A 24,075-nucleotide genomic window follows, 5' to 3' on the forward strand; every position below is an offset into this window, starting at 1 on the left:
TCACGTCCGACCCGTTTCGGACGTAACCCACGGGTGGTGGTGGGCCTCTTTTGGCCTACCCTTCGATGGAGAAGTGAGCCGGTGTTGCTTACGCATCTTCCGGCCGCTGGTCGCCATGTCCCCGGCTTCGGCTACAGGGGCACGCCCTCCAGAGGGGGGTATCGGTATACCGGCGTGGCTTCGTGGTTGTTGCTCTGTTGAGCGTCGGGCGGTGGTCTGTCGTGTTGCTCGTTGCACTCGGCGGGCCGCCGGCCAACCCGTAATCCTCACCGCGTGGGGGACGGGGGCCGCTGCCGCGAGGCACGCAGCCGCGAGGACGTAAACCTCTTTAAAAAATGCCCCAATCCTAAGCTCTGGTGCCCGGCGATGGGATGAATGGCTGGAGGGAGTCCAGTCCCAAGGGTACCAACCAGACCCCAGGGGACCGACCCCTGGTTAATCAAAAAGGAATAATGAAAAAATGGCACCTGTGAAGAACTTATTACCCCAGGAGGGTACCTCCCGCTCCGCGGGGGGAGAATCCCTCCGTGCGGTCGAGCGATCGGCCGCCGGCACCCACGGCCCCTGCATCTAAACCGGTGTCCGCTCCTGCCCCGCCCCAACCTGCGAAGGCAGGGCCCGGCAGGAGCCGAAACAAGAAGAAGGGGGGCGTCAACGCCGCCAAACCGGCACCGACCCCCCAGCCCCGCCTACTGCCTCCCGCCCCGGCCAACATGAATGAGGCCTGGACGACGGTGGTGCGACGAGGGCCAAAAAGGTAGCGGCGCCTCCCGCGCCGCGCCCCAAGCCCGCTCCTGCGGCCACCGCTCCCCGCCAAGAGGGTTGAGCGGAGCCGAGGGGCCGACCTGGACGAAGGAGGCCGCGCGCCCCGCGGTCGGCTGCAGTGGTAGTGGAGCTGCTGCCGGCCGGCAAAGAAAAGGGCATCACCTACCACGAGGTGATGACCCAGGCGCGCGGCGGCGTGAATGTGGACGCCCTCGGCGTGGAGGGGGGCATCAAGGTCCGGCAGACGGCCAACGGGGCCCGTCTCATAGAGTGCCCCGGCCCGAACACCAACGCCGCGGCCGAAAAATTGGCGGCTCGGCTGAGGGAGATTCTGCCGGACCCCGAGGTGATGCGCATCGCGCGGCCCGTGAAGATGGGAGAAGTCAAAATCACGGGCCTCGACGAGTGCGCAACTAAGGAAGAGGTCGCCGCGGCCATCGCGTCGCAGGGCAACTGCGCCCTCGCCGACGTCAAAGTCGGAGAGCTCCGGGTGACATATTCCGGAACCCGGACGGCGTGGGCGCGTTGCCCGATTGCAACGGCGACCCTCCTGGCCACCCCTCCAAAGGGGCGGCCTTCCGACTCCGTACTCGAGGGGGCGGAGACGCTCTCGGACCACGGATACGTCCGATTTGAGCTCTCCGCCTCCTCCTTGTCGTCGTCGTCAGCCACGGGCGCCCGCGGTGAGGAGGAGCTCCCGCAAGGTGCGCCCCGTTCGTTCCCCAGGTGGGCCTTGAAACGGATGAACAAGGAGTTGCTGATGGAGGCGGCCGCTGTTGCTGCGTGGGCGCCAAAACCCGCGCGGCTCGCGGACGTGGATGCGGAGGTCGACTGGTTCCGGGGCACCATGGCAAACATTTGTGATGCCGCCATGCCCCGGGTCGGCCCCCGAGCACCACGTGGGGGTGCGTTCTGGTGGTCGCCCGAGATCGCAAGACTCCGCGAGGAGTGCGTGAGGGCGCGCCGCCGGAGCGCACGCCACCGCCGTCGTCGCGACGCTACGTTCGCGGAGACGGCTGCCCGGCTGCACGCTGACTGTCGTCAAAAGCAGACGGCGCTGCAGCTGGCCATCGGCGAGGCCAAGAAGCAGAGCATGAAGACTCTCCTGGAGTCGCTCGACGAAGATCCCTGGGGGCGCCCATACAAGATGGTTCCCAGGAAACTGCAGCCGTGGGCGCTCCCGGTGACCGAGCGGCTCCAGCCTCGGCAGCTGCGGGAAATAGTTTCCGCGCTTTTCCCGCCGGCAGCGGGGGGGGACTTTGAGCCCCCCCAGATGGACGCCACGTGCGGCACGCCTCCGCGTCGCCCCAGCGTTCCCGCCGCCGAGGAGCCCCCTCCCCCTATCACGGGGGCGGAGATCCATGCGGCCGTGTCCAGAATGAGAGCGAAGGACGCGGCCCCCGGCCCTGACGGCGTTCACGGCCGGGTCTGGAGCTTGGCCTTCGAGGCCCTAGGGGACCGGCTCGGGGGGCTTTTCGAAGCGTGCCTCGAGTCGGGACGGTTCCCGTCGAAATGGAAGACGGGCAGACTGGTCCTTCTGCGGAAGGACGGGCGCCCCGCGGACTCACCCGCAGGCTATCGCCCCATCGTGTTGCTGGACGAGGCGGGCAAGATGCTCGAGAGGATCGTCGCGGCCCGCATCGTCCGGCACCTGACCGAGACGGGTCCCGATCTTTCGGCGGAACAATACGGCTTCAGAGAGGGCCGCTCGACTATCGACGCAATTCTGCGCGTACGGGCCCTCTCCGACGAAGCCGTATCCCGGGGCGGGGTGGCGATGGCGTTATCCTTAGATGTAAGGAACGCCTTCAACACCCTGCCCTGGTCGGTGATCGCGGGGGCGCTGGAGTATTACGGCGTCCCCGCATACCTCCGCCGACTGATCGGCTCCTACCTCGAGGGCAGGTCGATCCAGTGCATCGGACACGGTGGGGCGATGTACCGCTTCCCGATCGAGCGCGGTGTTCCGCTTCCCGATCGAGCGCGGTGTTCCGCAGGGGTCTGTCCTGGGCCCCCTGCTGTGGAACATCGGCTACGACTGGGTCCTGCGGGGCGTCATTCGGGGTCCTCTCCCCGGGCTGAGCGTAATATGTTACGCCGACGACACGATGGTCTTGGCTCCGGGGAGGGACTACCGGGAGTCTGCCCGTCTGGCGTGCGCAGGCGTGGCACACGTCGTCACAAGGATCCGACGGTTGGGGCTCGAGGTGGCGCTCGACAAAACCCAGGCCCTGTTGTTTCACGGGCCGGGACGAGTGCCGCCTCTGGGTGCCCACCTCGTGATCGGAGGCGTCCGCGTCGGGGTCGGGGTGACCGGTCTTCGGTACCTCGGCCTCGAACTGGATGGTCGGTGGAACTTCCGCGCTCACTTTGAGAAGTTGGGCCCTCGACTGATGGCGACGGCCGGCTCTCTGAGCCGGCTGCTTCCAAACGTCGGGGGTCCCGATCAGGTGGCGCGCCGCCTCTACATGGGGGTGGTGCGGTCGATGGCACTATACGGGCTCCCGTATGGTGCCACGCCCTGACCCGCAAGAACGTCGCCGCGCTGCGACGTCCGCAGCGCGCGATCGCGGTCAGGGCGATCCGAGGATACCGCACCGTCTCCTTCGAGGCGGCGTGCTTGCTCGCCGGGGCGCCACCCTGGGACCTGGAGGCGGAGGCGCTCGCTGCCGATTACAGGTGGCGTAGCGACCTCCGCTCTAGGGGGGAAGGGTGCCCCGGCGAAGGAGTAGTTCGAGCGCGGAGGCTCCAATCTCGGCGGTCCGTGCTGGAGGCGTGGTCTCGCCGCTTGGCGGACCCGTCGGCCGGCCTCCGTACCGTCGAGGCGGTCCGCCCGGTTCTCGCGGACTGGGTGGGCCGCGACCGCGGATGCCTCACCTTCCGGCTGACGCAGATGTTGACCGGCCATGGTTGTTTTGGCCGATACCTTTTCAAAATAGCCGGAAGGGAACCGACGGCGCAGTGCCACCACTGCGCGGACCGCGACGAGGAAGACACAGCGGAACATACATTGGCGCGTTGCTCTGGATTCGACGAGCAACGCACCGCCCTCGTCGCGGTCATAGGAGAGGACCTCTCGCTGCCGCGCGTCGTGGCTACGATGCTCGGCAGCGACGCGTCCTGGAAGGCGATGCTCGACTTCTGCGAGTCCACCATCTCGCAGAAGGAGGCGGCGGAGCGAGAGAGGGAGAGCTCTTCCCTTTCCGCACCGATCCGTCGCCGTCGAGCCGGGGGCTGGAGGCGAGAATACGCCCGTACGTCCCGGCCCCTGTAGGTGGCGGTCCCCCCGGTGAAGGTCAAGGGGCGACCTGAGGGGGTGAGGCCGCGCGGCGCGCTACCAGCACTCTAGCGCGCTGCCGTGGAGTGAATAGAGCGACCGGTCGACGGTGTATCGCGTCCCGACCCGGCAGGCTGGTTCTGGTCCAGCGGGGTATTCCGGGACACCAGCGGCACCGTCTGGGCGGCCCGACGGGCTGCCGTACCGAGACGGCCGACGTTTCAGAGCCTTCTGGGCTGGGCGTCCTTGGGGTGAACCGCGCCGTCTGGTTGTAGTGTTGACCGCGGTAGCCCCCCTACCTCATCCGGGTTCTGACCTCGGAGGGGATCGGACGTCGGGTGTAAGAGTGCAGGGGAGTCGTTTAGTGGGTGGGTCCTAAAATCCTTGGGCCCGCGGTCTCCTCACAACACCATGCAGATCGTTGAGTCTCACATACCCCGCGCGCCCCTCTTGCGCGGGGACCTCGTAGGAAGTTCGGCCCTCTACCCGAAAAAAAAAAAAAAAAAAAAGGTATCATTAGTCCATCCGTATCTCCTTGGTCAGCACCCATCTGGGCCGTCCCAAAAAAACAAGATGCCTCGGGAAAACCAAAGTGGCGCATAGTAATCGATTATCGCAAACTTAACGAGATTACTATCGGTGACGCATACCCAATTCCTAACATTACAGACATACTAGATCAGTTAGGACACAGTAAGTACTTCTCTACTCTAGATTTAGCGTCATCATTTCATCAAATTTGCACTAAAGAATCAGATGCTGAGAAGACAGCCTTCAGTGTCCCGGGTGTCTCTGGTCAACCAGGACACTATCAATTTAATCGCATGCCTTTTGGGTTAAAAAACGCGCCGTCTACCTTTCAAAGGCTCATGAACATCGAACTATCTGGCCTTCAAGGAATCCATTGTTTCACCTATTTAGATGATATAGTCGTTTTTGGACACGATTTAACCTCCCATCTAGCAAAACTTAAATTAGTATTTGAAAAATTACGCCATCATAGTTTAAAACTTCAACCAGACAAAAGTGAGTTCCTTTGTAAAGAAGTACAATATCTAGGGCACGTAATATCTGAAAACGGTGTAAAACCTGATCCCAAAAAGGTCGAATGCGTTCAAAAGTTTCCGGTTCCTAAGAACCCTCGAGATATCAAGTCGTTCCTAGGTCTAGTCGGATATTACCGACGCTTTATAGAGAATTTTTCACACATTACCAAACCCCTTACTAGTCTCTTAAAGAAAGATACTAAATTCGTGTGGCTTACCGAACAACAATCCGCCTTTGAAACTTTAAAAAATAAAATAACAACGGCACCAATACTTCAATACCCTGACTTTACTAAGCCGTTTCTACTTACCACAGACGCGTCCAACTATGCCGTTTCTGCTATTCTCTCCCAGGGCGAAATAAATAGAGATCTCCCCATAGCTTATGCATCTAGAACCCTAAATAAGGCTGAGGGTAACTATTCTACAACTGAAAAAGAATGCCTCGCTATTATTTTTGGTACAAAGGTTTTCCGTCCCTATCTATATGGCCGTAAGTTCCAAATTGTAACCGATCATAAACCATTACAGTGGTTATTTAACTGTAAGGATCCTAGCTCTAGATTAGTTCGTTGGCGCCTAAAACTTGAGGAGTTCGATTACGAGATCGTATATAAAAAAGGTAAAGTTAACTGTAATGCAGATTCCTTATCTCGTAACCCGATACTAGCAATAGATCCCGAGATTCCTTCTACATCTGAAACATACGAAAAATATCTGGAAATTAATCAACAACAAGGTTCTACTTACGACACATTAATAGAGGAACATAACGAATCATTATTAAAAACAAAATGTAAAATCATCGCCTACCCTTCCGCAATCGATTTAGATGACTCAATTCCGTATTGTTCCGAAATTATACAGTTATCTAAATTTAACGATGAATTACCTGACATTAGAACTATAGAACGAGAACTATACACGTTCTATAGCACGTCTAATGAAAAACATACGTATACACATTTATTCTTACGCGTCCATCACTATGATGAAATTAATTATAAAGATATTTTTAATATGTTAAGAGATTATAGAGATATGATCACTACGTGGTATTTAGAAGAGAAAGAATTCGCTATTTCTGATTTTCAAGATCCCTTTATAAAACTATCTTTTACTAAAATTTACAATATTATCGGATTTCTATTTCACAAGACCGGTATAAAAGTTCACATCTATCATAACAATATTATCTTTCCAACTCCCAGCGAAGTTCCGCGTATTCTAAAAGATAATCACGACGCGGCCTCCGCGGGACATCCAGGTATCTCTCGAATGTATGATAGGCTTATAAAGTCTTTATATTGGTGGAAAAACATGCGACAAGATATAGAAACCTATGTTAAGAACTGCAAGTCCTGTCAAATTAATAAACCTTTAGGCCACTCTAATAAAGCTCCGATGATTATTACGTCAACAGCCACTAAACCAAACGAAAAATTATTCCTAGACATTGTAGGTCCACTTCCGGAAACCAGAATCGATCAATACAAATTTATTCTAACCTTACAGGATGACCTAACAAAATACTCTCAGGCTTATCCTTTGCAGACGTGTTCCGCTCAAGAAACCGCACAGCGTCTGGTACACTTTATCTCTCACCTAGGAATACCGCGAATTATAGTATCAGATCAAGGCACTAACTTTTGTTCAGAAGTCTTCAAACAATTAGAAAAACTCTTCGGAATTAAACACATATTTGCATCACCATATCACCCTCAAACTTGCGGTGCATTAGAACGGAGTCATTCAACCCTTAAAGAATACCTACGTTCATATATAAACGAAAACTCGCACACATGGGACTTATATTTAAATACAGCCATGTCAATTATTATTATCTTTACATTGCTGCCATCTAATAGGAAGGTCAATTATGCCTTTGCGATAGAACTCTGGTGATCTAGATGCTACAAACTGTGTGAAAGCATTTTGTACTGCCTCCAGGGAAGAACACTTTTATCACGTAGAAAATTGTCCAAATTACGAAAAAAATGGTAGTCCGTTGGAGCAAGGTCTGACGGATACGGAGGGTGACGAATGGTTTCTAATTGCAGTTCCTGTAGAGTTAAAACGGTTTCTCGTGCTGTATGAGGCCTCGCGTTATCATGGAGCAATAATGGTAAAGATCGATTCATGAGTCTGGGCTGTTTCACGGCAAGTTTTGCTATCACTGTTCGGAGTTCGGCACAGTAGACATCTGCCTTTATTGCTTGACCAGATCGGAGAAAGCTATAGCTTATAGCTAGAAAGCTACCATGCTGAGACCACCAAACAGTTACCATTACCTTTTTATTGGTGAGCTTTGCTTTAGGACCCTGTTGCGGCGTTTGACCTGGGGTCAACCATTGCATTTTTCGCTTACGGTTATCGTAAAGAATCCACTTTTCATCACATGTCACAATTAGATCCAATATCCCTTCATTTCTGTATCGATTCAACAAGGCAACACAAGTTTCAACACGCGTTTCTTTGTGCAGATCAGTCTAATCATGAGGCACTCATTTTTCATACATTTTTATTTTATTGATTTGACGCAAATGAGGTGCGTTCATTAGCAGTCCCCTCTCCAAACGCAACATTGATATTACGAGCTGTTTCTGCAGCGTCAGTTTCCCGTCGGAACCCGTATTCAGAAATCACTGGAGTTTTCGAAGTATTCATCTTTCTTGTCTAAGCTGAATAAAAAAAACAACTGAAAGTCGATAATCGAAAGTTGCACATTTTTTAAAAGTTATATATTTAATTATACGAAATCTGACTTCGATCTGATTCTATGATAAAAATACTAATTGTGACTTAGACTTTTTTAAGTTATTTAACGTGATTTATATTATTGATACCATAGCCACGTGTCGGCCTGACATATCCTGTATGGAACACCTTATATGCGTTCAAATATATACCTACTTATAGATATAAAGCACTCAGACAAAGATCAACAAACCTGTGATGTGCACACGAATATTTCCTCGTTGTGAGAATCGAGCTCACGACCCTTGGCCCGGCAGTCAGGAGCGCTAGCTACTGCACCACCGAGCTGCTCGGTATATTTTGAATTGAGATTAATTTATTTAATTATTAAATTATACAGTTGATTAATTATTATTTCTAAAAGTTAAATACTAATTTAAAACACGTACTGTTAATGTTTATATTTACGTGATGGCAGCCGCGTATTTCCGGCTCGCGCAACCCAGACAGTCTGCTGATCGACTTAATGCCAAATACTTGGTGCCCTTGTGTGGTGCCAAGTATTTTAATTTCACACCAGCCTACAGGACTTCACCTTAATGGTTTTTGACAGCGCCCTTAGCATACTTTACATACTTTTTACTGGTGGTAGGACCTCTTGTGTGTCTGCAGGGGTGCGTACCACCACCCCGCCTATTTCTGCCGTGAAGCAGTAATGCGTTTCGGTTTGAAGGGTGGGGCAGCCGTTGTAACTATACTGAGACCTTAGAACTTATATCTCAAGGTGTGTGGCGCATTTACGTTGTAGATGTCTATGGGCTCAAGTAACCACTTAGCACCAGGTGGGCTGTGAGCTCATCCACACATCTAAGCAATAAAAAAATAAAAATAAAAAAATACCAGACCTTACCCAAATGAGCATTGACCTTTTCTTTATTTTTTTTATTGTAAAACTGTTTCGATAAATCGGCTAGCTGATTAAGTGCGTCAAATCGTTGCTGGAGCACATAGAAATCTCGAATGTGAATGACGCCACCCATCTCTAAACATGACTTCTAATATCTCCGTTTTTACATTACAATGCAACGGCCGCCCCGCCATTCAAATCGAAACGCATTACTGCTTCACGGCAGAAATAAGCAGAGTCCTGATTTTGGTTTAAACGCTTTCGTGATGGAAATTTTGATTTAAAGAACGAGCCACGTGAAGACCGCCCACACGTGTGAATAACAATGAATTGAAAGAGATGGTGGAAGCCAAACTACCCAGGAATTAGCGGCATGGCTTAACGTTACCTTACCAACAATATTAACTCATTTGCGTCAAATCAATAAAATAAAAATGTATGAAAAATGGGTGCCTCATGATTTGACTGATCTGCACAAAGAAACGCGTGTTGAAACTTGCGTAGCCTTGTCGATGTATCGATTCAGATACGGAAATGAAGGAATATTGGATCTAATTGTGATATGTGACTAAAAGTACATTCTTTACGATAACCGTAACTGAAAAATGCAATGGCTGACCCCAGGTCAAACGCCGCAACAGGGTCCTAAAGCAAAGCTCACCAATAAAAAGGTAATGTAACTGTTTGGTGGCCTCAGCGTGGCTTTATTCACTATAGCTTTCTCCGATCTGGTCAAGCAATAAAGGCAGATGTCTACTGTGCCGAACTTCGAACAATGAAGCAAAACTTGCAGTGAAACAGCCCAGACTCATGAATCGACCTTCACCATTATTGCTCAATGATAACGCGAGGCCTCATACAGCACGAGAAACTGTTTTAACTCTACAGGAACTGCAATTAGAAACCACTCATCACCCTCCGTATCCGCCAGACCTTGCTCCTACGGACTACCCTTTTTTTTTTCGTAATTTGGACAATTTTCTACGTGATGAAAGTTTTCTTCCCAGGAGGCAGTTAAAATTACTTTCACACAGTTTGTAAAATCTAGATCACCAGAGTTCTATCGCAAAGGTATACATGACCTTCTTATTATTATAGATGGCAGCAATGTATAGATAGATAGATAATAATGGTAGATATTTTGATTACATAAATATGTCAAATGTCACATTCCGATAGAGGCACCCGTCACGTGCGGAAGTGCCCATCGACCACTCGATCGCCCGGCCTTTGTTCGCCCGGCTTTTGTTAGCCCGGCCATTGTTCGCGCGGCCTGTGACCTCGCCCCCGCCTCATCGACGGATGGATTTACCCTGGTACAAAAGGGTAAGAAACGTGCCGCGGAGTCTCGAGCTCCCGCGGCCGCTAAAATTAGCAAAGCAGCGAACGCGTCGCGCCCCCGCCCCCAGACTCCCGGGGCAGCCCGTGCCAGTCCGTCGCCGCGTCCGGTGGCACAAAATAAAACCCAGACCCCTCCCCCGGTAATCCTTCAAGAGAAGGCAGCTTGGGATCGAGTTTCCCTGGCCCTTAAGGCCAAAAATATCAATTTCACGAATGCCCGTAACCTCGCGAACGGCATCCAAATAAAGGTGCATTCATCTGATGACCATAGGGCCCTCACCTTTTACCTCCGTAAGGAGCGTATAAGCTTCCACACTTATACGCTTCAGGAGGAGCGCGAACTCCGCGTTGTAATACGCGGAATCCCTAACGAGCTAGATGTAGAGCTCGTAAAAGTCGACCTGTTAGAACAAGGCCTACCAGTGAATTCTGTGCACCGTATGCACACCGGTCGCGGTAGGGAGCCATATAATATGGTTCTAGTCGCCCTCCAGCCTACCCCCGAAGGTAAAAAAATCTTCAACACACAGACCGTCTGCAGGCTCTCCGGTATCGCCGTCGAAGCCCCCCATAAAAAAGGCATTCCTAGCCAGTGCCATAACTGTCAATTGTACGGGCACTCTTCCCGTAACTGTCACGCGCGCCCCCGATGCGTTAAATGTTTAGGCGATCACGCCACGGCCCTATGCACTCGCGATCAAAAAACCGCGACGGAACCGCCTAGCTGCGTCCTGTGTCAAACACAGGGTCACCCCGCAAATTACCGTGGATGCCCCCGAGCCCCTAAAATAAATCGCCGCGTCGCCCGCCAAAATCGCCTCCGAGCTTCCGGCCCAGACATCAAAGCCTCAGCACCCTCGGCGTCGCAGGCTAAGCCAGCGTTCGTTCCGGCGGCGGTGCCCAGTATCTCGGCCTGGGCGAAACCGCTGCCGTACACGAACACGGCTACAACTCCCTCCTCCGCGATTCGTCCCGCCCCCGCGACTCGTCCCTCTCCCGCGACTTGCCCTCCGACCGCGTCCGAAAATCTCGCTTTAGCGATCGACTTCTTTCAGTCGATCAACTTTGAGCGCGTTAACGCTTTGGGCGACGCCATTCGCGCTGCCTCCACTGCACAACACTTTATCGCCGTTGTGCAGGAATACGCCGACGTATACGCGTCATTAAATACGTACGTCCTCCCCTCACTCCGCCGGTAATCAATGGCGTATATAAGTAGAATAAAGCCCCTATCCGTAACGATAGGATTTTTTAACGCTTACGGTCTCGCAAATCAACGTGATCAGGTTTCTGACTTTTTGCGTGACCATCAAATTGATATCTTTTTAGTGCAGGAGACCCTACTTAAGCCCGCGCGCTGTGACCCTAAAATCGCGAACTATAACATGGTCAGGAACGACAGGCTCTCCGCTCGTGGTGGTGGTACCGTCATTTACTATAGAAGAGCCCTGCATTGCGTCCCGCTCGATCCTCCCGCGCTCGCTAATATCGAAGCATCAGTGTGCCGAATCTCACTAACGGGACACGCGCCGATCGTTATCGCGTCCGTATATCTTCAACCGAATAAGATCGTTCTAAGCAGTGATATCGAGGCGCTGCTCGGTATGGGGAGCTCTGTCATTCTGGCGGGCGACCTAAATTGTAAACACATCAGGTGGAACTTACACACCACAACCCCGAATGGCAGGCGGTTTGACGCGTTAGTCGATGATCTCGCCTTCGATATCGTCGCTCCGCTAACCCCGACTCACTACCCGCTAAATATCGCGCATCGCCCGGATATACTCGACATAGCGTTATTAAAAAACGTAACTCTGCGCTTACACTCGATCGAAGTAGTTTCAGAGTTAGACTCAGACCACCGTCCCATCGTTATGAAGCTCGGTCGCGCTCCCGATTCCGTTCCCGTCACGAGGACTGTGGTGGATTGGCACACGCTGGGTATCAGCCTGGCTGAATCTGATCCCCCATCGCTCCCGCTTAACCCGGACTCTACCCCGTCGCCTCAGGATACCGCTGAAGCCATAGACATCTTAACGTCACACATCACCTCGACATTAGATAGGTCATCGAAACAAGTTGTAGCGGAGGACTTCCTTCACCGCTTCAAATTATAATAATAATAATAATAATAATTTATTCATTAACATTGAAAAACATTTACACGACAGTTTGCTAAAAACTCTCCACACTAATTGTCCGACGATATTAGGGAACTCCTTAGAGCTAAGAACGCCTCGATACGCGCCTACGACAGGTATCCTGCCGCGGAAAATCGTATTCGAATGCGTGCCCTACAACGCGACGTAAAGTCTCGCATCGCCGAAGTCCGAGATGCCAGATGGTCTGATTTCTTAGAAGGACTCGCGCCCTCCCAAAGGTCTTACTACCGCTTAGCTCGTACTCTCAAATCGGATACGGTAGTAACTATGCCCCCCTCGTAGGCCCCTCAGGCCGACTCGCGGCGTTCGATGATGACGAAAAAGCAGAGCTGCTGGCCGATACATTGCAAACCCAGTGCACGCCCAGCACTCAATCCGTGGACCCTGTTCATGTAGAATTAGTAGACAGTGAGGTTGAACGCAGAGCCTCCTTTCCACCCTCGGATGCGTTACCACCCGTCACCCCGATGGAAGTTAAAGACTTGATCAAAGACCTACGTCCTCGCAAGGCTCCCGGTTCCGACGGTATATCCAACCGCGTTATTAAACTTCTACCCGTCCAACTCATCGTGGTGTTGGCATCTATTTTCAATGCTGCTATGACGAACTGTATCTTTCCCGCGGTGTGGAAAGAAGCGGACGTTATCGGCATACATAAACCCGGTAAACCAAAAAATCATCCGACGAGCTACCGCCCGATTAGCCTCCTCATGTCTCTAGGCAAGCTGTATGAGCGTCTGCTCTACAAGCGCCTCAGAGATTTCGTCTCATCCAAGGGCATTCTCATCGATGAACAATTCGGATTCCGTACAAATCACTCATGCGTTCAACAGGTGCACCGCCTCACGAAGCACATTCTTGTGGGGCTTAATCGACCAAAACCGTTATACACGGGAGCTCTCTTCTTCGACGTCGCAAAAGCGTTCGACAAAGTCTGGCACAACGGTTTGATTTTCAAACTATTCAACATGGGTGTGCCGGATAGTCTCGTGCTCATCATACGGGATTTCTTAACGAACCGCTCTTTTCGATATCGAGTCGAGGGAACCCGCTCCTCCCCGCGACCTCTCACAGCTGGAGTCCCGCAAGGCTCTGTCCTCTCACCCCTCCTATTTAGCTTATTCGTCAACGATATTCCCGGTCGCCGCCGACCCAGTTAGCCTTATTCGCCGACGACACGACTGTTTACTATTCCAGTAGAAACAAGTCCCTAATCGCGAAGAAGCTTCAGAGCGCAGCCCTAGCCCTAGGACAGTGGTTCCGAAAATGGCGCATAGACATCAACCCAGCGAAAAGTACTGCGGTGCTATTTCAGAGGGGAAGCTCCACACGGATTTCCTCCCGGATTAGGAGGAGGAATCTCACACCCCCGATTACTCTCTTTAGACAACCCATACCCTGGGCTAGGAAGGTCAAGTACCTGGGCGTTACCCTGGATGCATCGATGACATTCCGCCCACATATAAAATCAGTCCGTGACCGTGCCGCGTTTATTCTCGGTAGACTCTACCCCATGATCTGTAAGCGGAGTAAAATGTCCCTTCGGAACAAGGTGACACTTTACAAAACTTGCATAAGGCCCGTCATGACTTACGCGAGTGTGGTGTTCGCTCACGCGGCCCGCACACACATAGACACCCTCCAATCTCTACAATCCCGCTTTTGCAGGTTAGCCGTCGGAGCTCCGTGGTTCGTGAGGAACGTTGACCTACACGACGACCTGGGCCTCGAATCTATCCAGAAATACATGAAGTCAGCGTCGGAACGGTACTTCGATAAGGCTATGCGTCATGATAATCGCCTTATCCTTGCCGCCGCTGACTACTCCCCGAATCCTGATCACGCAGGAGCCAGTCACCGTCGACGCCCTAGACACGTCCTTACGGATCCATCAGATCCAATAACTTTTGCATTAGACGCCTTCAGCTCTAACACTAGGAGCAGACTTAGGGACCTCGGTAACCGTACTCGTCGAACTCGACAAAGAGTTCGCCGTGCAACCTAACCCATGAATTAGCTCACTGAGTTTCTCGCCGGATCTTCTCAGCGGGTCGCGATTCCGATCCGGTAGTAGATTCATTCGCGAAGCAGCTACTCTTGAGCTGTTAGGTCTCCTTCGGAGGCGCTCGGGTAGCTGTTAGCAAATCCCACCCCTCCTGGCTGAGCCTTTGCTCGCCCACCTGTCCTGGTGAAACTGGAAAGGCCTCTGGGCCACCAGCAATCCTTCAAACATAAAAAAAAAAAAAAAAAATAAAAATGTCAAATGAAAAAAAAAGAATTTCAATTTTAATTTTATTTTATTTAATGTTTGTGATTTTTAACATGCATTAGGTATAAGTTTTTTTCATGCTTATTGGTGGACGAGCTCACGGCCCACCTGGTGTTAATTGGTTACTGGAGCCCATAGACATCTACAACGTAAATCCGCCACCCACCTTGAGATATAAGTTCTAGTCTCAAGTGTAGTTACAACGGCTGCTCCACCCTTCAAACCGAAACGCATTACTGCTTCACGGCAGAAATAGGCAGGGTGGTGGTACCTAACCGTGCGGACTCACAACAGGTCCTACAACCAGTAATTACGCAAATAATAATTTTGCGGGTTTGATTTTTATTACACGATATTATTCCTTCACCGTGGAAGTCAATCATGAACATTTGTTGAGTACGTATTTCATTACAAAAATTGGTACCCGCCTGAGATTCGAACACCGGTGCATCGCTCAACACGAATGCACCGGACGTCTTATCCTTTAGGCCACGACGCAAAAGTGTGAAAGTGGGTTTCTTTGCTTGTTCGTCTGATGTCCTTTTTCACGTTACCGCGAAGCAACGGATTCACATGTTATTTTTAAAAGTAATAGTATTAAATCAGCAGAGTGACATACGCTACTGTTACCCCGATAAAACATCTCATTCCTAAGGAAAAGTGTTTTACTATCTTTGGAAGAAATGTGTGATCTCATCCACGTTTCACATCAAAAAGAAGCCATTGCTTGAGCAATTGAGCAATCATTGCATTCAAGCATAATCCGTTGAACTGATTTAGCTAAAATATTATCTTGAGAAAGTTACAGTAGATAGTCATATTCTTCAAAAGCTCCGGTAATAGCTTAAAATCAGGTCAGCTAGCTCGTCTGTTCAAACAAGATAATAAAAAATATATTTTAAATTTAATAAATAAGGAGATTTATTCAATAAAACAGCAATAGTTACAGTCGTACATGAACAAATTTATTCGTTGACTCTTCGGCAAACTTAATTGGTCCACCTTTATTGCTTCTAACAAGACGTGCGAGGGGCGGGCACGTCGGGCGCCTGCGGAGACGAAGTGGGGCGGGGGCGGGGGCTGGCGGTGGACCAGCGAAGTGGCCGCGGCGGCGGTGAGTGCGCGCCGTCTCTACTCTCACACTTAACCTAACTATGTACAAAATTAGTACCCGTTTAAATGAATGTATATCGAAACTATTTACAGGGGAGGGGTCGCCGGGGCGCGCGGGGGCGGCGCCGGCGGCTGCGTCACGGCTCCGGCAGCCGCGCCAGCGTCTTGTAGAGCGGCGAGTTGACGAACCGCGGGTACGAGTCGCGGTGCATCAGCGTGTAGATCTGCAGCTGCGCCTCGTCGAACGTGTGCGGCGTGGGCTCCACCATGTTGCGGTTCACGATCTCTCGGACCCGCGAGTCGAGAGACACCTGGAACCCACAACAACTCTCACGACCCGCAATCTACGGTTCACAAATCACTAGAGCCTCGTACGTAGCCCACAGCGTAGCCCACAGCGTAGCCCGTAGCGTACGTAGACCACGTAGACTTTTAAAGAATGATAGGCAAGTCTCACCTCCTTAGGGGACAGTATAGAGATGTAGTCCTCGTAGATAAAGCGCGCCTTCTCCTCGACGGCGTCAGGGTCGGTCTCTCGCTTGAGCTCTTCGCACGCGAGCCAGAACATTATGTTCTCCTCCGAGTACTCGCCACGCAGGAAGTCACGAAACACCTTCCTGCCGGCTGCGACCGCATCACACATTTACTTGACATCACGCTTTTATTTTTAATGCTTAGATGGGTGGACGAGCACACAGCCCACCTGGTGTTAAGTGGTTACTGGAGCCCATAGACATCTACAACGTAAATACGCCACCCACCTTGAGATATGAGTTCTAAGGTCTCAGTATACCTAGTTATAACGACTGCCCTACCCTTCAAACCGAAACGCGACACAGAAACCCAGTGTAGTCAGTCGGTCAGTCAGTTCGACTAACACCGATACAGGATCTCCTCCTGGGAGCCACCTCCGGCAACTTATATTAATTAGTTGATTGATTTCTATCCGCAGGGGTGCTACGCATGTTCTCGTCTAGTAAACGTAACGACAAAAGTGAATAAAATAATGATGTATTGTTTTAGTTGTGCTTTCAAGTGACAAGCAATATTATTTGGGTGCGTTCTGATACCGCGCGTCAGAATTATCACGATTCCTGCAGTACCTAAGAATTTGGAATAACCGTATGTAGATTTGATGGAGCCTTCGACTTTCATGAGACTATTTAACAATTTACATTCGCGTGCTTACTCGTGGCCGAAGTACTAGTACATACATCTTTTCTACACATACTAATACACTAATCACCTCTAATTACTACTCAACGCGATGGCGGGTCCGTTGGGTGAGATTTCTTAAAGAACGAAATATTGAGTTTAGACATAAATATTTAGGTACTTTTTTCTATAAGTGTACATTTTTTATTTTTGTTTGTACATGAGCTAAATAAGGTAAATGATGACTTCTTATAAACACTGCGTATCCGCTCCAGGCATGCTTCGTGCTAAGTTTGTTACCGGTGATGGTACGAAGGACTATAAGGTTGATAGCTACGCTGATAACAAGCATCGCACCGTCTGGTGCACCTTGATCTACCACAGGCTCATGAGGTCTATCCCTTCACAGTCCCACACGAGGCTCAGAGTGACCGCGACGACGGTACGCTAACAGGGCGAATCAAAAGGCGGCATTCTCAACAAATGGACCGCGACATTTGTCTGCTCAAAACTGTATATTATGTATGCGTAGAGTTCAATTTTTACCGGTCGTAGGACCTCTAATGAGTCCGCGCGGGTGGGTACCACCACCCTGCCTATTTCTGCCGTGAAGCAGTAATGCGTTTCGGTTTGAAGGGTGGGGCAGCCGTTGTAACTATACTTGAAACCTTAGAACTTATATCTCAAGGTGGGCGGCGCATTTACGTTGTAGATGTATATGGGCTCCAGTAACCACTTAACACCAGGTGGGCTGTGAGATCGTCGACCCACCTAAGGAAAAAAAAATAAAAAATCATTGTGGATACATTGTTCAAGCTTTAACAAGATGATAAAACGAACCGGTGCTCCGCATCAGCCGGTCGAACGACTGCCCCCAGCCTTGGATCTCCTCCAGCGATGGCCTGCAACCAACGATATTTACTGAGTACACGTCGTCAAACGAACAAAACTTACAATCTTAACACATTTCTAATCTTTGATTCCTTTACTATAGCACCCACTACCAAAGGCATACATAATGTGCCCGATCTTTGAGACTGCTAAGACTGCTGCTGAAACTGCTAACACCCACTAGCCGACGACTGACTCCGCAACGTGCAAGCAGCGAACTAGGAGCCATTCCCCCCACTGGTGTCAGGGCAGCTTTTGATTTCGACATGGTTGCGCAGAGTCCAAGGACTGGCAAGTCCCTATGGCTGGCTGTCCTAGCTGTCCGTTCTCAATTTAATTCTCAATTAATTACTGGTGGTTGGACCTCTTGTAAGTCCGCGCGGGTAGGTACCACCACCCTGCCTATTTCTACCGTGAAGCAGTAATACGTTTCGGTTTGAAGGGTGGGGCAGCCGTTGTAACTATACTGAGACTTTAGAACTGATATCTCAAGGTGGGTGGCGCATTTGCGTTGTGGATATCTATGAACTCCAGTAACCACTTAACACTAGGTGGGCTGTGAGCTCGTCCATCTAAGCTTAAAAAAACCAATTCCAATCGTGAGGCGCGTATGCATCACAACACTAGCCGACCTCCATCTTACCAGCTGAGGTACAAGAAAATAAATCTCATCAATGTTTGTGGTCCTAGATGGGCAGTAACAGCGTAATATTGACGACGTGGATTGGCTCCAGTTATAGCTTACAATCGGGTGAGCCATAAACTCGCCTGCCTATGCAATGAAAAATGAAAAGTTTCGTCGCATACCATATCATACCAGCCATACTCCTCGCCAGACACAGGTATAGGTGGCAGGCTACCGAGGTATAGACCTATCAATAGTAATCGGAATATCGAGAGAGTACGTCTGCCCGCTACTTCTATGATGAGTATAGAGAGTGCGTGTACTCACGGCGCGTCGCCGTCCGGTAGCAAGGGTTCCTGGGGTCCCGGTTCGGGAGGCTTCTTGCCGGGGCCGGCCTCCGAGCCGCGCGCCGCCAGACTGTGACAGAACCAATACGGGTCAATTAGAAGCCCTACCGTTTCTGGACATACTACACTACTATGGGTACTACCTACAGCTCACAGGATGGATCCAGTAATAACAGTTCATGGAAGCTATTTCCATTTTACTACAAGCAGAAAAGTTCAGAAGTTTGTCATCAAGAGTGACGGAGTCTACAAGGGAACTGGTAATGGTCCTCAGTTGGCCTCGGTGTTGTTTTGGATGAAATTGAAAGGAGATTGAGAAAAACCGTTCATTTTAACATTTTCATGTTTAATAAGTTAGAAACCTTATAAAATAGCCTTGTGAAATTTAATTATTTATTTATTTAATTAAACAATTACATTTGATTGCTACAAGTGATGGAACCTGTAACCAAGTTGACCTTACCTAATCTGACTACTTGCCATCGGTACCTGCAGGAGCTCTACAAGTGCTCTACATGCGCTCTACATCACTTACCACTTAGCCCTGAAACAAGATAGGACGAGATATTATGCAAAGCTTATTGTAATAACAACAAGTTGTTAACTGCTGCTCGTGGCGGGAGCTGGTGTGCCGCCTACCATTTATGCTTTAAGACTTTGAAACGAGGAACTTTTATTCTAGCACGTGTTCACAAGCGACTTCCAGGAAAAAGGAAGAACACTTTTTAATAAGCCCGTAATATTCATAACTGCTTCATAAGCTTCTTATGAGCCAGCCCGGCTGAGCCACTCTGCCTATTTCTATCGCGCTACAGTCATGCGTTCCAGTTCGAAGGTTGGGATAATCACGGGACTAGAGAACTGATTTTTTTGATTTCATTTTTACTGTTGACTGGACCTCTTGTGAGTCCGCGCGGGTGGGTACCACCACCCTGTCTATTTCTGCCGTGAAGCAGTAATGCGTTTCGGTTTGAAGGGTGGGGCAGCCGTTGTAACTATACTTGTAACCTTAGTACTTATATCTCGAGATGGATGGCGTATTTACGTTGTGAATGTCTATGGGCTCTAGTAACCACTTAACACCAGGTGGGCTGTGAGCTCGTCCCCATCCAACTAAGCAATAAAAAAAATTAGTACAATATTATGTACGTAGTATGCGTCTATCGCAACGGTCGAGCCATGCGTGAGCGGTGACCGTCGTGCGTCCCGGGTGTGTGGTGTGTGAGTGAGTGTATCGACGCGGTATCGATGCGTACCAGGAGCAGGAGCAGCAGCAGCACCAGCACAGACAGCACGGCTTGGCCGCGGGCCGGCAGCCGCGCGCCAGCGCCGCCAGGCTGCACATCTGTAACAACACTCAGTATCAACAAACATCCACAACATACGGCCAGGGCTGAGCGACAGACTCGCGCTTCCGCGATCAATATATCATTTACGCATTACGACCTCAAATGCCAGAAGGGGCGTTGCATTATGATCTTTATGAGCCCCGATAACCACTTAACAGCAGGTGGGCCGTGAACTCGTCTACCAGGCTATGTAATCAATACTAATATTATAAAACTGAAGAGTTCGTTTGTTTGAACGCGTTAATCTCAGGAACTACTGGTCTGATTTGAAAAATTCATTCAGTGTTAGATAGCCCATTTATTGACGAAGGCTACAGGCTATATAAAATCACGGTAAGACTAATACAAGTGGAGCACCAATAAATGATGTTTCAAAATATTTTCACTTTCTACGTAAATGAAGTGGGGGGTAAAATCTAGTGTTATGCCAAAGTAACTCCACGCGGACGGAGTCGCGGGCAAAAGCTAGTCAATAAATAAAATCCAGGTCCAGTATTCTCAATATCCTCGAATCGTTACTACTGCGTGTAGCTACTACCAGCAGTAGCCTCACTGGGTGTTCCTACTTCAGTCTCCCGCTAATTCCTATTCGACTTTTGACGTGTGTCATGAGTGCTCGTGATTCGACGACAACGTAACAAATATTGTTGACTTCGTTTTGTTAACTACATATTTTTCTGTGAATCAAATTCAAAAAATTCTACGCAAATATTCAGAAGTGAAATCACTAAATTCCTTACAAACACACATCAGTTCAAGGACGGGCTCGCGATGGCCGGCGCCGCGGCGCTGCGAACTACTCTTACACGAATTTCCGAATATCTCTAAAAATATTATTCGAAATTCTGAACATAAAACAGACGTTAACTTTGTTGTTATCAAATAAAGAAAAACAGTGAATATTCCTTCAATTAAAATAACAGAACAAAAAACTGTAACAAGCTGCAAAGCGTGAGAAAAGCTGCGATTTCTTTCTAGAGTCAATTCTATAGCACACTGGTATTGTATAAAGAGCAAAGAACAGTTCCCATACGGGTTGGATACACGAATTAGCGACAGGCGACCGACCAATCACATCGTCTTCCATTATACCAGCCGTTACCAGCGCCGCTTCTCAAAAACTCGTGAATGTCCTCGCCACTCAGATCTTCAGACTCAACATCTAGTGATCATTGACAGTCAGTCAAAAGATTCATCCCCGAAATAGTTTGAAACATGACAATAAGCCCGAGCACCTATCAAACCGTCCACAGAACAAACAAACAAACACCCGACACAAAAATCTTCCTAACGAACGACATATTATTAGGTATGTCGACGCGACGACACACAACATATTATATGAGTAGAAACTCAAAATAATAATAGAACTCGGCTGAAAGATTCAATTGAGATATCATGATTAAAATAGGAATGTTAGTTAAATATTTAAAACTTCCATACTCCTATAACTTATTTCAGATTGTGTCAATCAAAATAAAAAAATTCAAGTAATCGTAATAAAATAATAGTATCCCAATACTTAATAGCTGGTTTTTATATCATTATAGTTCATTTTAACCAGAACTGTTGGTTGCTTCGAGACAGGAGCGAGATGTATAGGATCGCAGACAGCTTCGTCCTGCTCTAGTGCCGCTCCATTCTCACACTCACATGACGTCATATCATTCACGCTTCTCGTTCAATTTATTGAAGATTCAAGAACAACTAAAGATACGGCTTTCATCGAATTATTTCGTTGAATCAATACGTAGCTACCTACGAGTTATGGAACACAGTCCCAAATCGATCAGCAAGAACATAATTGTTTATTTTCCACATCCGAGGTGTAACTAGCTTCGAAAATGACTTTTAGAAAAATCAATAATTTGAAATGTTTATTTCAGCTCCAGCTAACAACCGTGGAGAGCTACAGAAAGCCTTAGACTTCAGTTAATAAATAATGTAGAATACGGAACAAACACCGGTCTTCAAAATAATATTAAAGTATACACGACAGACCACCGCCTGCAGGACAAACAAACATACAATGCTAATAAAACAAGTAATAATGTCACTTTATACAAATCATTCTCTTGCGCATTTTTACGCGGATTGTATTATAATAAATAACGTCATTATCGCGGATTAAAGCCGTCATAATATAGTGAAAGAATGTTTAGCTGTCAATATGTGTTCCGTCGCTCATCGAGTGGCTAGCTCGGGGCGCTGTGAGACATGTGCTGACCCAAAAATAACTATTTACAATATACATAGAGGCGGAACAGTCGGCGAGACCGCGGGCCAGCGCCGGCCCGTGACTCAGCCGCGCCGCCCGTCGAGGGCAGGCCTCAACGGGCGCGGGCAAGCTCTCTAACGAACCCCTAGCTACATAAGAGGTACTTCTCAGCGAGGTGGCATCCTTAAAGGTTATTTTTGTTATTATTGAGGTAAATTTTATTCTGTCCTCAATATCTGAACAATGAAAATGGGGTAATGTTATTGAGTTTATCTGTGTATCTGAGTTATCGGAGCGATCGTGTGGATGGCGTGTCGCGCGGCCCCGATGTTTGCACGTCATCACGTGTATTCAGGCGCCTGAAACCAAAGTGCCGATGCGAAGACATGCTGCTCCGTCCCTGTACGAATATCCGCGCTGCAACAAATAATCGTATCGATTCAAAGGTGAGATGTGGCGCGTCCGTGGCATACATTCAGCTCGTACCTCCGGCTGCGATATTCTGAGCTTCAGTTTACTTTCAATGGAGGCCGTTTAACAACATTCAGTTCGCTGTTTGAAAATAACCATTTTTACTGGACTAAAGCTTTTTATGTGTTTGAACAAAACTCTGAATAAATTATTAAACTGAACGTAAAGAAATGTATGAATTAAACAATTTTTCCCGACGCTGGAGCAATTAGCGCATAAAGATATACAGTTCAGATATCATTCCCTGTATTTGACAAAATACGAAGTTTTGTAATCCTAGATAAGATACCAATGCAGCACTAATTAATCGGATGAAATTTTAAACTCCGATAAAATATATTTGAAAGACAACATCAATCTATCTACCACAACGAGTCGTCGAACATGTCATTGATAACTCAGTGAATGCCACAGACGGTACTGGAAGACTACGGCAGCACGTGGGGGAGGGACGTGTGCTGCAGGAGGTATGTGCTGTAGTTGTAGAGCACACTGGCACGAACGAGTAAATATGCAAGGAAGTGAGCGAAGATACGCGAAAAATAAACATTTTTAGAGGGTAGTAGGTGAGGGTCGCGGGCTGCGGGGCGCGGCGCGGTATTTATAGCACGTCCTCATTGAGAGCGCGCCTGTGTGCATGCGCCTGTCGAGCGTGGTGTGCGTGCGCAGCCATATCGGCGCGCCGCCCTCCGCACTCGCGCCGCAACACTACACCACTAGGCACCACTCAGCAACACTCGGCACAGCACTACGTCACGACACCGCCCCACTACTGCACTGTCTGCACTGTCTGCAAGTCGTCAAATCAAACTAATGACCGGACTCTAGTGGGAGCCGACGCCCGCCGTACGTACGTGCCGATCCACAGATGGGTAAAAGACTCCACTTTGACGAGCACGGGGCACCGTAGAGATGAGTTCACGAGACGAGATCTCGTCGATCGGCAGATATCAGGTCGCGATGCAGGCGGGTCAATAGCTCGCCGGCGGAGGGTGCGCGGGGCGGGCGGGGCACATGCGCAGCGCGGACAGATCGATGCAGGGGACTCACCTGCGCGCGGCGGCCAGCCCGGCGCTAGCGGGCGCGCGGGCGCGGCATGCGAGGCCGCCCGAGATGGCTGCACGGACACGGGCCGCGGTCGGCGCGCGACTGACTCTCCGCCCGCCCTGCGCCGTCCCGCCGCCCCTCCGCCCCGCTGCCCCGCTCTATGAATGAAGTGCCGCGCCGACACCGAGCCTCGCCCGGACCCCTCCCGGACCGATCGGCAACGCTTCACACCTTACACTCGGACGACACGCGCACGACATCAATGCGCGCTCGATCGGATCGGACACTCCGAGATCACTGCATCAATCGGGAGCGGCGAGCGCATCCCCAGCCGAGCATCTCCTGAAGACCAGGAAACGACGCTCGATTTCCCGGTCTGAACGGAAACGATCCGT

At 49.8% G+C, this 24,075-nt stretch overlaps 1 protein-coding gene across 5 annotated transcripts; it reads right to left on the reverse strand.

Moving 5' to 3' along the window:
- Positions 1–15,407: 15,407 nt before the first annotated feature.
- On the reverse strand, positions 15,408–23,825 carry Dhit (regulator of G protein signaling double hit). Of its 5 annotated transcripts, none has more exons than XM_028186370.2 (7): positions 23,684–23,825; positions 19,852–19,940; positions 19,131–19,139; positions 18,576–18,665; positions 17,573–17,634; positions 16,035–16,201; positions 15,408–15,888 (listed from the first exon to the last, which is right to left on the reverse strand). In XM_028186370.2, the coding sequence occupies exons 2-7, from the start codon at positions 19,938–19,940 to the stop codon at positions 15,715–15,717; spliced, it is 591 nt and encodes a 196-aa protein (XP_028042171.2). In that variant the 5' UTR covers positions 23,684–23,825; the 3' UTR covers positions 15,408–15,714. The 5 variants fall into 5 exon arrangements, with proteins under 5 accessions (XP_028042171.2, XP_028042172.2, XP_028042173.2 ...); XM_028186371.2 differs by lacking the exon at positions 23,684–23,825 and adding an exon at positions 23,488–23,629; XM_028186372.2 differs by lacking the exon at positions 19,131–19,139.
- Positions 23,826–24,075: the final 250 nt, after the last annotated feature.

Source organism: Bombyx mandarina, chromosome 18 (genome assembly GCF_030267445.1).
Source record: "Bombyx mandarina strain Sakado chromosome 18, ASM3026744v2".
NCBI lineage: Eukaryota > Metazoa > Arthropoda > Insecta > Lepidoptera > Bombycidae > Bombyx > Bombyx mandarina.